At 31.9% G+C, this 18,175-nt stretch overlaps 1 protein-coding gene across 1 annotated transcript; it reads right to left on the bottom strand.

Moving 5' to 3' along the window:
- Positions 1-182: 182 nt before the first annotated feature.
- On the bottom strand, positions 183-1,199 carry LOC101267306 (uncharacterized). The gene has a single exon (XM_010321610.1). It carries the CDS (start codon positions 1,197-1,199, stop codon positions 183-185), a length of 1,017 nt encoding a protein of 338 aa, XP_010319912.1.
- Between the last annotated feature and the right edge of the window lie 16,976 nt (positions 1,200-18,175).

Genomic DNA, 18,175 nt, shown 5'->3' with positions numbered 1-18,175 from the left:
ATGTTGTGCTTTTGGAAGCAAAGCACTAACAGCACCAATAGAACAGAATAGCTTAAAAAAATTCAAGTGTATACAATAACTATAAATAAAAAACTGTCAAACACTTGCAAAATTACCTTTTGCATATCAGACATTAGTGTCAATCCTTCACCATTTGCCAACCCCAATGAGTTCCTCAGCAACTAAATGAACCATTTCCATGTTCTAATAGTTTCTCTATCCACTACTGCCCAAGCAAGTGGATAGAAATGCTTCATTGAATCTTGACCAAGTGCTACCAATAAAATTCCCTTAAACTTGCCTCTTAAAAAGGTGCCATCTAACCCTATAAATGGTCTCAAACCAGCTCTCCAACCACTTTTCAAAGCCTGAATACAAATATATATTCTCAAAAATTTTCTTTGTCCATGTTCCAACAAAGCCTTTTTGGATATGTTTATAATTACATCAGTACCAGGATTACTGTCCCTTAACTCTTGAGCATAACCCTCCAATTTATTGAAATCATCAACATAGCTACCATCTAGTTTTTCCAGTACAAGTCTTTTAACCCTCTTCATTTTTGAATAACTAATATTAAGCTTAAAGTTATCATCTACAATCTTTCTCATTTCAGTCACTTTGCAGTTAGGATCATTTTGGACCCTATTCTTAAAGTAGTGTGCTAGAGCTTGTTGAGTAGCTCTTCTATTCTTGAATGCTTTTGGACATGTATGTTTTGTTTGCAAAGTCTTAATTTCAAATCCTTGCCCTTTCTTAACTTCAAAAATAAGAAACACAAAAGGACAACCAACAATACATTTATATCTAACTCTAACAGAGTCACTCTTGTCAACTCTAAGGGCAACCTTCCTAGCAAATGAGTAGTAACTTACAACCCTTTTAGCTTCATCAAGGTTCTTAAAACTCATACCTTTTTCCAATTCTTTAAAGTTGTCAAGTTGATCATTAATTTCTCTTTTTTTTTCCAACCTAAAGGATTCCGATTCTTCACTATTGTAGTCACTTGGATAAGGATCATTTTCATCATTTTTTTCCTCACTTGATTCACCTTCAGTTGCAATATCTATTCCAACATTCACTGTGACTAGATTAGGTTCATTTTCATCATCTTCTTCCTCACTTGATTCACCTTCAGTAGCAACATCTATTGTGACTAGGTATGGTTCATCATTGTGGAACAACATCATCTCCCTCATCTACAACAAATAATTCAAGTATACCAAACTTAATAGACAATGTTGTCGGTATTGTTCTTATGCTAGAATCCATCTCAATCAAATAATACCTCCCAGAAGGTCCTTTGAGTAGAAGTTGTTGGACCTTACTAAAACCTAAATTTTCATGGAACTCTTCACATATGTCTATATATGACAATAAATCTGGATCATACTCCTTCCAAACATGAGTGAATTTTTTAATGTAAATAACATTAGGTGTCAGTACCCACTTGCCCCCAAAATAGAATAATAGGTCCACCTTGTCAACCATTCTTCAACAAAAGGATATTATAGACAAAAAAAGAAGAGAAAAGGGCCATATTAGACAACAATAAAATATTTAAAAAAATAGAGGAATCTACCAAGAGTAAAGGAATAGGGACCACATGCTTCAAAGTAAAACTTTACATAAGCAAAAATATATAATATAATACCTAAAATTTAAAAAAAATGGACCATTTAATAAAATATTTCATACCTAACAATAGTAAAGGCATATCTGACTAACACAAATTGAAAAGTATTATGAAATAAAGGGAGAAACGACGAGTAAAGGCAGAAAAGAACAAATTTGAGACAACAATAAAAAAATCCTACTCAAAATCAACATAGTAACACATAACACTAACATAAATAGACAACACTAAACAAAATTGTAGTATCACCATAAGTAATTGTCAGAAAAGCACAGAATACACGAAAAATTAATATAAATAGAAATTGATTCTCAAAACAAGTAACATCGATTAAAACCTAAATCCTATCTGAAATTTTGAAGTGCACAAAAGTTCTTACTTGAGTTCAAGTCGAGATTGTGAACGAATTTTCTTTAAGTTGCAGGATGAAGAAGAAGAAGAAGACAATGGAGTAGTGTGGAAGTTGTGAAAATTGGAGGAATAAGGTTTTAGGGTTTTTTAGTTAGATGTTTTGTTTTTTTAAATTGGGTCAAGTAGGGCGGGTTTAGTTAAATTGGGTGGGTAATGAGTGGGTTTAAAATTATTTTAAATAATTAAATTACAACCAATGGTTGAGTGCCACATAATTAAAAATTATAATTTTTTTTTAATTTTGGTCCGTTAATGAAGGGGTAAATTTGGACCCAAAGGTGGATGTGAAGGGTATTTGGGGGCTAATAGGTGGATGGGAGGTAATTGTGTACCATTTTCAATACTTCGAGGGTATTTTAAACCCTTTTCCGTACATTTAATTGTTAATCTTTAATTCATATTAGGTTAAACAATAATTATGATATTACTTATATCAATATAAATCCACTAATTTTATCAAAATTCAATTTATATATCATAATTTTAATTATATATAAATAATGCAACTTATTTAAGTCCTATAATAGGCCCCAAATTGGCTCCGTCTCTGTGCAATAGGACCCAAAGACATGCAAAAGGAATAGGACACTAGTGATTCACTTTAGTTGTTTTCGAAACCCAATATAAATTTTATTCAAAGAATGAAAGTCCCCATATGTCACTTTGTTTTTAATGCTAATAGTGTGAAAGGTATGACTTTACCTAGAGTCCAGTCTCATCAACACTGAATCCATCCTGGTGCCAAATTGTCGCCCCTTTCCTTATTTCTTTGATAATAGAGTTGGTACTTATTCTCCTAACAAGTTGATTGGATCAACAAATGTTGAGTATGAATTCTCTCAAATATAAAAATCAAGCTATAGCTTTCACATAATTCTTTTTCGGATTGCTCTCGGCTTTCATATGAGATTAGCCTAGTTTAAATCTTTTTAAATTATTTGTAGTACTTTTAAGAATCAAATTTCGATGAAGGTTCAATTAGACTATGTCATGATTTGAAATGTGTTGTGAAATATGCTATTTTGAAAGAATTTTTGAGGTTATGTCCCATACAAGTTACTGTAGCATGTGACACACTGCTAAAACACAGAGGAAAAATGTGATCAGTCTGGACCGCTATAGTTAGTCATAATAAATGCAGAAAAACTTTCCAAAATCGCACATAATCACCCAAAACGTTTTGGAAAATGAAAAGGTTGACCTAGGACAAATTTCATAGTATTCATTAAGAATCTTCATAAAGGTGAGCAACCTAATCTCCTACCTTGGTATTTCGATTCTTAGGCCTTAGAGGTGACAATTATGGCCCAAGTTCATCCTAAGGTGGAGAAAATTTAGGTTTATGAGGATTTTAGGACGTAAGACCTTGGTTGTTCATAAGCACTTTTATAATTGACAGTTGTAGGTGAAATTAATGGTGCAAATATTTTTATTTGGAGTGGAATAATCATGAGATTGGTTTAGAATTTGAGATTTTGATATAATCCGTAAATATTTAGTTCATTGTGATTTATGTTATATTATGTTTATTACTTAAAGACCGAGAACAAGCTAAGACTTTAAAAATGATCAAAAGTTCATGACTAGACTTCTATGGTAACTGTTTGGTGTCTAGGTAGTTTAAGTCTTCTTAACTAAGTGATTAGACCTCTATTTACTTATATATAATGAGAAAATGTGAGCTTACAAGCTCACCATTGATACATTGAACCTAGACATGATTTAGAATGGGAAGAAAAGAAAATTTTATTGATTATGAACATCTGTTACAAGTTAATACAACCTCATCCTTTTATAGAATAATCAAATCATAGAACCTCTAATCAACAGTAGCCATCTCATATCACTAATCAGTTCATTAATTTGTTACTAATTAACTTACAACTAATTAATATATAATGAACGCCAATGCAATAATAACACTAACGCAATAGTAAATTTAACTAACAAACTAATTTGAACACACACCTTCAAGCTGAAGGGTGCAAAATGTTGAGCACAACAAGCTTTCCCAAAAGATGTGAATGTTAAGCTTGAATCAACCCTTTGGTCAACGAATTTGCAAGTTGTTGTTGAGTATGAACATAGACAGTGTCAATGACCCCTGCTTTGATTTTGTCTCTAATAAAGTGGCAATCTATCTCAATGTCTTTTGTCCTATCATGGAAGATTGGATTGGCTGCTAATTGAATAATTGATTTGCTATCACTCAGGACATTGATAGGCATTTGAATAGGCACTTCTAATTCATGAACAAGCCTAGCAACAAACTATCTTCAGATACAGCCGAGGCCATAATTATATACTCAGCTTCAGCTGAACTTCTGGACACTGTATATTGCTTCTTGGACTTCCAAGAGACCAATGACTCTCCAAACTTAACCATATATCCTGTAACCGACCTCCTAGTGTTGGGGCAATATGCCCAGTCAGAATCACACCAACAATACTGTCACGCCCCGAGCTACCCCCAAGACACGAACACGGAACCTAGGACCACAAGTGATCCCAAGCTAACCCTGCTGGCATGATCATGAGTATACTAAAGATAATAAACTGTTGCGAAAGCTAAATCATACTTAAAATGAAAAGATAGGGAATACCCATATTGTATAACTGAGATATTTGAAACTAATGAGTTTAATACAAAAGAAATATTAACTCAATACTAAGTTGAATCTAACTATGTCTGAAAATAGCCTCTAAACTAGACTAGAAATACTGGGATAAGCCCCCAGCTAAATCTAGCAAAAACTGAAACTAAATGACTAAAAACTGAAATGAAACTCATGACTATTATCCTCGGAGAATGAGGACTTACCACTTAATCTGCGAAACTGGAGATCGGGAAATCGATCTATACGTGATTTGGATGCTGAGAACCTAAACCTACATCACGAGAAGATGTAGCGCACGTATGCGTCAGTACTTGAAAGGTACTGAGTATGTAGGATAGAGTAAAGCTGAAATAAAACATAACTGAACGAGCACAAAAAACAAGTATAATAATCTGAACGTCATGTGCTAATTTCTGAGCTAGCTGGATGCAATGACCAATTTATAACATGCTGAAAATGAACATTGAATATACTGATAAATGGTCAATGCAGAGAGTCTGACTGAACTATAGGAGCTACTAATAATCGATAATAAAACCACATGAGCTAAATATGGAGTTCGACGTATACGCCCCATCAAGAGAACCCAATATACCCTGCCAAAGGTATAAAGACATGCTGGTGTGATCACTAAACTGATTTTCCAAAAAGGGGATTTACAACCTACTTGGCTAGCAGTTCTGGGACTATTGGGTAAGCTAAACCCTAGTCCAACTCGGTATTATGCTACTCCCAATGAATTCTGTAAATTAACTAATATATCTGAATTTCTGTAAATACTGGATAACTCAAAACTGAACATGCAAACTGAGAATGCAACAATTAATCCGGTAATTATGCATTTATAACTGAGGCATGTATATTTGAAGTGTCTGAAACATATGACCTAACATGTGTAATTTAATAACTAAAGAAATTCAAAGTTAGGATTTTGAAATTCATGCGATAATCTGAGTAATAACATGATAATCTGATTTGGAACATATATTTAATAAATTCATGAAGTTATATCAAAGTTCTAGAAACCCTAGGTTTAATCATGATAAGAGAATCAAGAACTGACTGAAACTAAGGACCCAATGACTGAAAGGAACCTACTAGTGAAATCCCACATACCTGGTGATAAATCCACGAAAAAATACTTAAGTTTCGGGGCTGGAACTGCTGGAGTTTGTGGCGTTCTTGAACTAGGGTTCTTGAGCTTTTTTCTCTTCTCTTACTTCTAATTTTCTAAGTTTTGGTTTAATGATTTTACTTGGATATGTTTGTATTATGTTTCAAGGCTTAAACTGACTAAAATCTGATGATTTAGGGTCAAAATGACGTAACTTAGGGTATAAACGGAGTGAAAAAGGTCAAAAATACCCTTGGGAAGGTTGCTGTCGGGCCTCACGACGGCCGGGACTGACGGTCCGTAATGCGCCCGACGCCCCATCGTTGGGTCCATTGTAAGGGCCTGTTCGATAGGTTTTTACTAAAATGGGCATAACTTTTTACTCGGAGGTCTGATTTTAGCAAGGTTGGTGGATATGGAAAGATAATTCAATTATATATCTGTAGATAGGTCATGGGAGACCTAATTCATTTTGTGATAAGAGTTATTATCATTTCAAGTTGACCCAACTACATTTCCTTTTAACTGGCTATAAATTTTCCACCTACGGACCGTAGGTCTACCTACGAACCATGTTGGTCATCCATAAATCTTGTCAGAGAGTGGTTGAAGGGAGTCTTGATCGACGGTCACAGACTACGGAGCATCGTTTGACCTACGAACCGTAAGTCCGTCCGTCGTCCAAGAATTAACCAATTTTTCTAGGCTGAACTTTTTGGGATTTTCTGTACCTATCGACGATTGTGCAGGATGGACCGTGATTCAGGCTACGGTTCATCGATGCCACCATTGGTAGCACCTGCAGATTTTTCTAAAAAAACTAATTTTTGGTCTATTTTGGCTACGGGTTATTACAAATACAAGATATTAGTAGGTTTAGATCTCAACCAAATAACTTGACCAACTGTTCCTTTCAAATATTTAATCACTCTAGTGGTTCCTTCCCAATGCGACCTCTTAGGAGATTGCATGAATTGACTAGGAGTTTGCATTGTATAGCTAATGATAAGTTTAGTGATAGTGGCATATAAAAGCTTACCAACTAGCCTTTGGTATGCAGTAATATCATGAAGTATATCATCACCAGTTAAACTAGTCACCAGATCATGCTCTACAAAAGTTAATCTCAGATTGGATTCCTATGGAGTTGGTGCAGGTTTGGCACCAATAAGACCTGCCTCAGCAACAAGCTCTAATATATACTTTCTTTTAAGTTCACCAAGATCCTTTAGCTTGAACTTTTTGTGCAGACTTTCTTTGGATTCGGAGATCATCGGTGTATTATTTCCTGTGATGAGTAGATCATCAACATAGACCAATATAATGACCAACTCTTCACCTTTCTTCAATGTGAACAAAGAATATTCATGGTCACTTTGAGTAAATCCAGAAGATAGCAAGACATTTGTTAGCTTTAAATTGCATTGCCTTGAGGCTTGTTTAATGCCATATAGTGACTTAAGCATTCTGCATACTTTGTTATCACTTGGTCCTTTAAAACCTTATGGCATTTCTATATAAACTTCCTCATTTAAGTCACCCTGAAAGAACGCATTATAGACATCCATTTGGTATAAATTCCAGCCTTTAGACACAGCTAATGCAATAACACTCCTGAATGTTACCGTTTTCGCTACAGGTGAGAAAGTGTCATGGTAATCCAATCCTTCCTGTTGACTATAGCCCTTAGCCACTAATCTGGCTTTGAATCTTTCTACCTTAGCATTACTTTATTTTGTAAATCCACTTTGACCCCACGGTATGCATCCTATTTGGTAACTCAACAACCTGCCATGTATTGTTCTCTTCAAGAGCCTGGATCTCTTCTTGCATAGCAAAGATCCTTCTCTCATCCTTGATAGCATCCTTGAAGAATTTTGGCTCAACGCAATCAGGGATCTTGTTCAAATAACTCTTGTAACCAGGAGTTACTTTGCTATAACTAAGAATTGACTAGAGGATGTCTTGTACTACTTTTTTGCTTGCTTGTAGTAATATAGTCCTTCATCCAAGTGGGTTTTAGTACATCTTGAGGTCTTTCTGGCAGGAAAATTAACTAGTGGTAGTCTGACTAGAGTTGTTGCTTTTTTATCAGTTTGTGACGGCTGATCAACACAAGCATGATGAGATATGTCATCAACTTCGGGAACTTTAGGAATAAGGTCATCTATACTCTCTACCACATTTGGCTCACCATCACCAGTAATCAGCTCAGTGTCATGAATGTGCTCAATGTCAGGAATAAGAGAATGACTTACTTGTAAAGGAGAATCATTGAAGTCAGGTGAGCAAGCTTGAGTAAACGGAAATACCTTCTCATAAAACACTACATCTCTACTCACAAATATTCTTTTGGTGGAAATGTCTAATAACATGTAACCCTTTTGGGATTTTGAGTATCCTAGTAGGATAGTAGGGACAACTCTTTCTAAAAATTTATCTCCTTTTTGGCAACACTGCAATGTAGCACAAACAGCCTATGACCCTGAGATGAGTAATATTTGGAGGCTTGGAATAAAGTAGTTCATAAGGACTTCTATTTGTAGTAGCTGATGATGGCAATATATTCATTAAATATACAACTGCTTTGATAAAATAACCACAATACTTGATAGGTAGTTGTGATTGAAATTTGATGGCCCCTGGCTATGTTAAGAATTTGCCTATGCTTCCTTTCCACCACACCATTCTTTTGTGGTGTGTGAGGACAGCTACTCTGATGCAATATTCCTAAGTCTTGAAACAACTTGGTACACTGAGAATTGAAGATTTGAGTACCATTATCTGACCTTACAACTTTAACAGTAGAACCAAACTGAGTCTTGATCATTGAAAGAAAAATTTGATGTCCATAATAGTTTCTGATTTAAGTGGTAATAGGAAAATTCATACAAATCTACTATAGTCATCTATTATTGTCAAGAAGGTGTCTTGTATGGTCCCCACAAGTCCATGTGAACCATATCAAAACTTCTAGTATTTCTAGAATTACTAACAGGAAATACAAGTCTAGTTTGTTTAGCTAATGGACAAATAGGACAATTATTAAGTACTTCACTCTTATTGTTGTGAATCAGGTTCAAATGTCTCATAGTCTGTTGGGATGAATGTCCAAATCTTTGGTGCCATATCTTGATCTTGGGTTGTTGTTTCTGCAATTACTGTTCATTGATTACAATGCACTGATTTCTCTTGCTTTGTTGCTGGACTATTTTTGAAAATGTATAAATGACCCTCTTCTCTACCAATCCCCTTCACCCTGCCACTGAAGAGGTCCCAAAATACAAAAAAGTCAGGATAAGAAGAAACAAAAGATAAAAATTCCCTTGTGAGTTTGGACACTAATAACAAACTGGACTAGAAGTTCGGTACATGTAGTATATTTCTCAATACTTCACTGCTAAAAATAGGTGTGTCACCAATGTGACTATTTTCTACTTTGTATCTTGTGGGAAGATGCACTTGATTCTTCTGTGATTTAGTCAAATCATGACTCTTTGTCAATAAATGCTTGTATGCTATAATATAGTGACATACACCAGAATTTACTATCCACTTATGTGAAAAAGGTTTTGATACTAGGAATTTGTCTGTATTTCTTTTCAGTGAATGTTTGTCCCTTTGCCAAAAATGGATGAGTTGTTGGATTGCCTTCTCCTTGACTAGTGGAATCTTCCTGAGACTGTTCATAAGCTTCTCTAGTTACTTGATTAGCTGCATGTTGTCCTCCATATCCACATTGATGTGAATTCCTTGCATTATTTCCCTGTCCATCATTGTTTCTATTTTGCATAGCCTGCGTTCTTCTTTAGTTTCAGTTCAGTTGAATAACCAATTCGTTTAGCAATTTTCCTTAGTGTGACAAGTGTAATGATAAAATTCACACTTTCTCCCTTTTTAGTACTCCATTCCATGAACTTTATTCATATTCATTACTGTTGGATCAAGTTTTTTGACTACACTAATCAAGTTAGTTGTGTGTTGGTTTCATCTTCTATAATTATAGCATAGGCTTGATTCATGGTTGGTGTAATTCCTGTAAGCAAAATCTGTCTACGTGCTTGGTCATAGGAATCATTCAGTCCACTTAAGAATTGAATTAACCTCAACTGCTGCAGGTGATCTATATTCCTTAGATTGAGGGCAATTACAACAAGGATTTGGCATCACAGACTCACTCCATAGTGCTTTTAGCTTACTATAGTAATGTGATACAAAATCCATACCTTGTATAAGTGTTGTAATCTATCTATGTAGCTGATATATCCTCATACGATTGACCTTGTCAAATCTCTCTTTCAGGTATGCCCAGACTGAGAAAGCAGTTATAGCATACACTATACCACTGAGCAGATCTTCACTCACTGTATTCATCAGCCATGACAACACAATAACATACACGTCTCCTGTTGTTCATGCTTCTCTTCTTTGTATAATCCTCTGGTACAAACACCAGTTACAAATTCATATTTCCTTTTCCCCAATAGTGCAATCCTCATCGATCTACTCCAGATTCCATAATTCTCAGATCCATTTAACTTGATAGGAATCAACACTGAACCAGAAACATCAGATGAACCAATATACAGAGGGTCATCTTGATCAATTTTGATGGGTTCCATTGTTGTATCTTGAAGAACCACAGAACGTCTTGAAGGAGCACAAAATTGTCTAACAATAAGAGATCTAAACTCAACTGTAATTCTGATCTATGTACTTAGAAACCTGAGCTCTGATACCATATCAAAATGTGAGCTTACAAGGTCACCATTGATACATTAAATCTATACATGATTTAAAATGGGAAGAGATAAAATTTTATTGATTATGAACATCTGTTACATGTGAATGCAGCCTCATCTTTTTATAGAGGAATCAAATCATAGATACTTTAACTAACAGATGTCAGCTCATATCACTAATCAATTCACTAATTTGTTACAAACTAACTTGTAACTAACTAATATACAATGAACACCGATGCAACAGTAACACTAACACAACACTAAATTTAACTAAAAACTAATTTGAACATATAATCTTGTAATAGTCAAGACATTTCATGCATAAGTCTATATGCACAAAGACAAAATAATTGAATGCTTGATTAGTTCTATTTTATACTGATGATGGACTTGATTAGTTATTGTTGACATTATGAAATTTTTTGGGTATTATTCCACGAAAGATAATTGTGGATAGTCAGATTGTGATCAGAAAATATTCGAAAAAGATTTCTCTCGAGTAGGTGATGATTCTCCTATTTTCTATTTTATGTGCTTGTTAATTGTATTGTTAGTATTGCCTGCATAAGGTATGGCTAAGGAAAATAAAAGGAATGTAAACTGAATTTTTAATTATTCTCAATCACATGCAATGAATGCGTTTATTTTAGTTTACAAGTGTCATTGTTATTCTTTGTGTGTGTGTGTGTGTGTGTGTGTGTGTGTGTGTGTATATATATATATATATATTCAAGTATTCTATGATTGAGTTTTGAAGTTGATTTTGGACTTTGAGTTAAAAATTAAAATTTTTCGTAAGTTGAGTTTGAAAGGCTTAGATTGTTAAGAAAGTGGTTTCGGTATCATTTGGGGTTTCGAGCGTCAGAATGAAATTTCATTAGTCTTGGACGATAATCTCATCTATTAATGTGTGTAGGATTTTTAGGAAAAATGACAGATAAAAGTAATACTAGATTTAAATTAAAAATAAAAGATGTAGTAGAAGTAATGGAAAATAAAGGGATTAAACTAATAAAACCTATAAAAATAAGTCCTGAAGAATATGCAGGATTAGAATGGAAATTAGGAGATTTTAAAGAAAAAGAAGCATTAATACCAGATACTCATTTAATATATACAAATTTCAAGGGAGAACCTTCAATTAGATTTACAGATTATAATTATGAAGCTCAAAAAGACTTTGAAGAAGAAAGTATTGTAGAAGAAATGCCTTTAGAAGGAATGAATATAGAAATAATATTAGAAGAAGATTTTGCAGTAGATTTAGCTATAGAAAAAGCTAAAGAAATAAGTAAAGATAGTAAGAATAGACTATTTACATGTAAAGGATGTAAATTAAAAGACTTAAATTTAGAACAAACAATATCTCATTTTAAACTATGTGAACAAAGAACTGATGATAAAGGATATAGATTAGAAAAGAGTTCACAAGATAAATTAGAAAAAAGTAATAATATAATGACACAAATACAACATAATGATAGTGAAATATCTGATTTAAAATCTATACTAAGTCAAAAAGAATTAATGGAAACAACAAGTTCTAGTAGTCCATTCCAAAGAACAAATGAACAAGGATATACTGCAGATAATAGCACAGCAAATATACCACGTAGAAGAGTATATAGACAAGGAGATACTCCAATAACAGAAGTTAAACCAATGGGAAAAAGAATGCCTATAGAAGAACCAATAATACTCCAAGAAGGAGGAAGTAAAAGAAAATTTCTAAATATAGCAGCACATGATCCACAAAGATGAAATTCAGTAATAGACTTATGGAAAGGAATAGTATTAGCAGACTTTATAAAAAATTATACAGAGACTGATGTTGAAACTATGTATAAATACTTAGAGACATTCTTAGGAGAATCAACTAAAGCTCTATGGGAAGCTTATAAAGTAGAATTCCCATCAGAATTTCAGTATTTAGTATCTTTAGTACCAAACCCATATAATTTTACAAATAAAATACATACATTAATAACAGGAGAAGACCCAAATAGTGGATTAGTAGCTCTACAACGAAATGCAGTAATAAAATTAGAACAATTAAGTATAAGTAATTGGTATTATATAAAAAAAAATTTAAATGATTATTTCTATTATTGTAAGTGAAAACGCCTTTGACCAAGACCTAGGTAAAAAATTATTTAACAAACTACCAGGAGCATTAGGAAGAGAAATAGAAGAAAGATGGATTAAAAGAGAAGGAGTAGCACAAAATCCTCAAGCTAAATGGTCAATAGGACATAGAATACAACATATAATGGAAATATTACAAGAAAAATGTACTAATCTACAAATACAAAAACAATTAAAGCAGAATGAAATGAATTTCTGTAAAGACATAATATATACAACCCAAAATTATGATAGAAGTCAATATAAAAAGAAAAAGTATAAAAAATATAACCCACAAAATAATAAGAGATATAATAAAAAAGAATATTTTCTTAGAAAATCTTCGGCCAGAAAACCATATTTGAATAGGGATAGACATGTTATAAAATATAGAACAGATAGAAATTACAAAAACAAATTAGAATGTTTTACATGTGGAAGTATAGAACATTTAGCAAATACTTGTCCTAAAAAATATAATGCTAAGACTAGAAACGCTCAATTAGTAGAAGAATTCAATGAAACATTATTAAATGTAGATGAATATATGTCAGATAATGAAAGTATTTATTCTATAGTGAGTATTGATATAGATAAAGGTAACAAAGAGGAAGACTCTTCTTATTCAGAAGGAGAAGAATTAATTAATGAAATAGGAATAGAAAACTTAGACATAGATGACTTAAAAATAAATTTTATGAATATAATAGAATGTGAATATGATTTTGAAAAAGATACAGGATTAGATAGTAATCCATGTAATTGGTGTAGATGGTATACAAGTAAATACAAAAGAGCTAAATGTAATAAATGTTTTATAGAAGGATGTATAAGCTGTATAGAGACACAATTAGGAATAATAACTCAGAAAAAGAAGGAGCTACAAACAAATGAACCATTAATGAATTTAAAAGTATTAGTATTAGAAGCAAAAGTTAAAGAATTAGAAGAAAGAATAGTAAGATTAGAAAAAGGAAAGAATGTTGAACAAGAGCTACAACTAGACAATCAAGAGTTAATGAATGAAGAATCTAATACTTTAATATGTAATGAAGATAAAAATATAAATACTGTTAAAATATTAGCAAAACTCCAAATTGGAAAATATGAGATAGAGACATTAGCATTAATAGATTCAGGATGTACTAAAAGTATTTTAAATAAAAAAATTGTACCTCTAGAACTAATAAAAACTTTAGAAAAACCACTTGCAGCTATGCAAATGGCTGGAACACATAATATATACAGATATTATATAGATAAAGCTCAAATAAGCTTCATAAATACTTGTTCAGAATTTTATAAACCTACCTATAAGATGGATAAAATATGGGTAAGAGATTTAGATATAAGAGTAGATTTTGTGTTAGGACTAGACTTTATACTACATAATAAAGGGGGAACTTTAATAACTAAAGATGGGATACTTTTCATGAAAAATACTACTTATACCTCAGTCTTAACTAAGAAAATTGACACTAAAGTAAGACATAAAGAAAAATGTTGCGACAATTGTGAAAATAATATACAATGTACTAAAATGGAATGTAATACATTACATGAAAGTATACTAGAAATAAATGAAGAAGATGAGATAGTTAACAAGAACTATGTTCTAATAGAAATGGAAACAGAATTATACAATTTTAAGACTGGAATTCAGCAAATAGGACAAATAAAAAATCAACAGGATCTTGATAATATAGTAAAAATATTAGATCAAATACAAATAATAGGAGAAAAACCCTTAAAACATTGGGAGAATAACCAAATAGTATACAAGCTAGATATAATAAATCCAGAATATATAATAAAAACAGCCTCAATAGAAGCTACAAATCAAGATCAAAAAGACTTTAAAATGCAAATTAAAGAATTAGGAGTAATAAGAAGATCTACGTCAAAACATAGATCTGCAGCATTTATGGTAAGAAATCATAATGAAATAGTTAGAGGAAAAGCTAGAATGGTTATAAACTATAAAAGACTAAATGACAATACTAGAACAGATGGATATAAATTACCAGACAAAACAGAACTGATAAATAGAATCCAAGGAAAAACAGTTTTTAGTAAATTTGATTGTAAATCAGGATATTGGCAGATAAAAATGCACCCAGATAGCATAGAATGGACAGCTTTCACCTGTCCTGAAGGACATTTTGAATGGTTAGTTATGCCATTCGGGATAAAAACAGCACCTCCAATATTCCAAAGAAAAATGGATCAAATATTTGGAGAATATAAAAAATTTGTATTGGTATATGTAGATGATATTCTAGTATTTAGTAAAAACATAAAAGAACATTTAGGACATTTACAAACAGTTTTTAGATTATTTGTTAATAATGGAATAATAATAAGCAAAAAGAAAATAGAACTATGTAAAAATTATATAAATTTCTTAGGAATAACTTTAGGAGAAGGAAAAGTTAAGCTACAACCTCATATAGCTAAAAAAGCTCTAGATATGCCAGATATATTAAATAATTTAAAAGATTTACAAAAATTTCTAGGAATAGTTAATTACGCAAGACCTTTTATTAAGGATTTAGGAAAAATAGCAGGACCATTATACTCTAAGACAGGAAATAAGGGACAAAGAAATTTTAATGTTGAAGACATAAAATTAATACAAAAAATAAAAGAAAAAATAAAAAATATTCCTGACTTTAATATACCATTGGAATCAGACTATTTAATAATAGAAACAGATGGAAGTTTTGAAGGATGGGGTGCAGTACTAAAATCAAGACCAAATAAATATAGTTCTAAACAAGAAGAAAAAATATGTGCTTATCAGAGTGGAAAATTCAAAGAAAAGGGTAATAAAGCTAGTATAGATGTTGAAATTTTAGCTGTAATATATGGTTTAAATAGTTTTAGAATTTATATTTTAAACAAACCAGAAATATTAATAAGAACAGATTGTGAAGCTATAGTAAAATTTCATCAAAAAATTAATGATAAAACTAGTAGTAGAAGAAGATGGTTAAATTTTTTAGACACAATATCAATTTATCATTCTATAATTTTTGAGCATATAAAAGGGAATGATAATAGTATTACAGATCAACTAAGTAGATTACTAATCAAAGTTTAAATTTTACAGAATGAGACCTCTACTATCAGACAAAGGTAAAAAGGTTCAACCTTCAACCTCAGGTTTGGCAGACTCTTATAAACATGCAATGCTAGCAAATTTGCATTTTAAACCTCTAGATAAAATAGATGATGTTAGAATAGAAAGACTACAATTTGGACAACAAAATTTAATAGCTTACGAGCCGTCCAACTTAACATTCAGACATTTATCTAACTGTCAAATAGACAAACAACAAAAATGCCTCATAGACAATATATGGATAGCTCATAATAAAAAAGATACTAAATATGTAATTGTTGTTTTAAATGCTTTAGGATATTATTTTACTAATAAAAATAAAGAAAATAAATTTAAATATTATGTGGTAATTCATGGTAAAACTAATGGTGTTTTTCAGACATGGATAGAAGTTTTAGACTCCATTAAAGATTTTCATAAACCTCTTTTTAAAGGTTTTAATGATTTTACAGAAGCCTTAGACTATGCTAGAGGAATATTAGGACCAAATTATTATATTTCTCCATCCCTAAGACAAAACCCAGATAAAGCCCCACAATACAATATCCAAAAAGACACAGATAAAATAATATTTTGTAACTATTGTTCTTCCATGACCGAAGCATTTAAAAGGCTAAACTTGAGAAATGATCCCTTAATGCAAGAAAATGCCAAGCTCAGAGAAAAGCTTCAAAAAATGGAAAGCAAGGGAAAACAGGATGTACAAGCTTAGACAAATATACAGGGTTTTCCATCCCACATTAAAATGGATGAGATAGGTGTGCATTCCCCACTGAATGCTAAGAAATCCACTGTATCGGATGAAGATACAGCTAGTCCGGTTCAAACGGTAGCCGGTAAAGACTTATCAAATCCGTTAATGGCTGTCACTTTGCCAAAAAGTGAAAAAGATGAAGGATCATCTACAAGAAGAAGATTACCAATTTCTTTCAACCAGACTATTAGACAAAAAGTTAAAATATCTCAAAAAAATAAAGATTTGGAATCCCTCATAACCCAAACCGTAGAAAAATTACTTAAACAAAAACAAGAAGAAGACAAACATATAAACCCAAGTCCAATACAAAGCCCAAGGCAAGATTCTATTTCAAGCCCAAATAATTCAGATAATATGTTAGACACAATGCAATTTGCTCAAGACCCAAATGATGATGACTCGGGTGTGAGTTTTGATTCAGTTGCATTACATAATTTAGATACTTAAAAAAAATTATTATTATTATATATATATAGTCTTAAAGAGGAATGCCTCTTTTGTAAAATGTGAGTCCCACTTTACTCACTACCGCACATGTGGAAAAACTGTTGGGACACGTCGTTATGTATAGATAAGTATTGACAGACAACAATCAGATTAAAAGGACAATAATGCAAATAAAGGAATATTATTTCACGTGACGATGGGGCCCAAATGTGTACCCGACTGAGATGATAAGATTCCTTTTTCCATTTGAAATCCGGAGTCTGAAGTCCGAAGACCACTATAAAAGAGAACTTTATCAAGACAAGAAGAGCAGAAGGCGACCAAAGGCAAAGACAACCACTACAAACACTCTCCCAAAATCTTCAAGAAAATCTCTTTTCCTTTAAAAATTATCTTTAAAAGATTGTAGTAAAGTTTTCAGCTCTTTATTTTAAAGTTTGTTTTTAAGTAAAAGCTTGGAAGCTTTTCGGGTTTTCCGAAAGGGAAACTTCACTCTGTTCTAAATAAAGTAAGTTTTCATATTTAAGCTTCTAGTAAACTTCCCATATATGTAAATTATGTGTGTTTATAAAACATTAATCTTGTAAATTCATGTAAATTTATGAATATCATCATGAATCTATATTACTTAGTATATGGTTAGTCTCTTAGCTTCTTATTTGTATCGATGGATTAACCTGTAAATTCCTAGGACATTGTCAGGTTAAATGTTCTGAGAAAGGAACTATGAATAACCAAATCCGGGGTGTGGTTAAAGAAGATTACTTTTAAGAATAAAGGCTAAGAGAAAGAGATGAACAGTAATATTAGATTCATGAATGGATAGAGTCTATATATATATATATATATATATATATATATATATATATATATATATATTAATTATCAACAAAAATAAAATTACTTTCAAATAGTTAAATAAAATATGATAATTTTGAGACACATGACAAAACTATAAAGACCAATGATAAGTGAAAAATAAAATTTCGCTACATATTTTTAAGAGATATGTTACGTAATATAAAATTACCTTCATAGTGTTACCAAATAGTAAATATGTGATACTATATTTGTTGTTTGAGTTACGCTCAATCTTGTTATCTTTATAGATTAAAAAGTTACGTATCATTCATTTATTCAAGACTTATGGGGATCAATGATGTTAATTAAAGATTTTAACACATAATTTGTATAAAATC

Source organism: Solanum lycopersicum, chromosome 4 (genome assembly GCF_036512215.1).
Source record: "Solanum lycopersicum chromosome 4, SLM_r2.1".
In the NCBI taxonomy this organism is placed as follows: Eukaryota; Viridiplantae; Streptophyta; class Magnoliopsida; order Solanales; family Solanaceae; genus Solanum; species Solanum lycopersicum.
The sequence above is the reverse complement of the archived record's forward strand: the minus strand, read 5'-3'. Positions and strand labels throughout refer to the sequence as shown.

What these genes read in the sequence shown, in the direction of transcription:
- LOC101267306 (XM_010321610.1), bottom strand. Translation starts at nt 1,199, where the DNA reads ATGAGGGAGATGATGTTGTTCCACAATGATGAACCATACCTAGTCACA.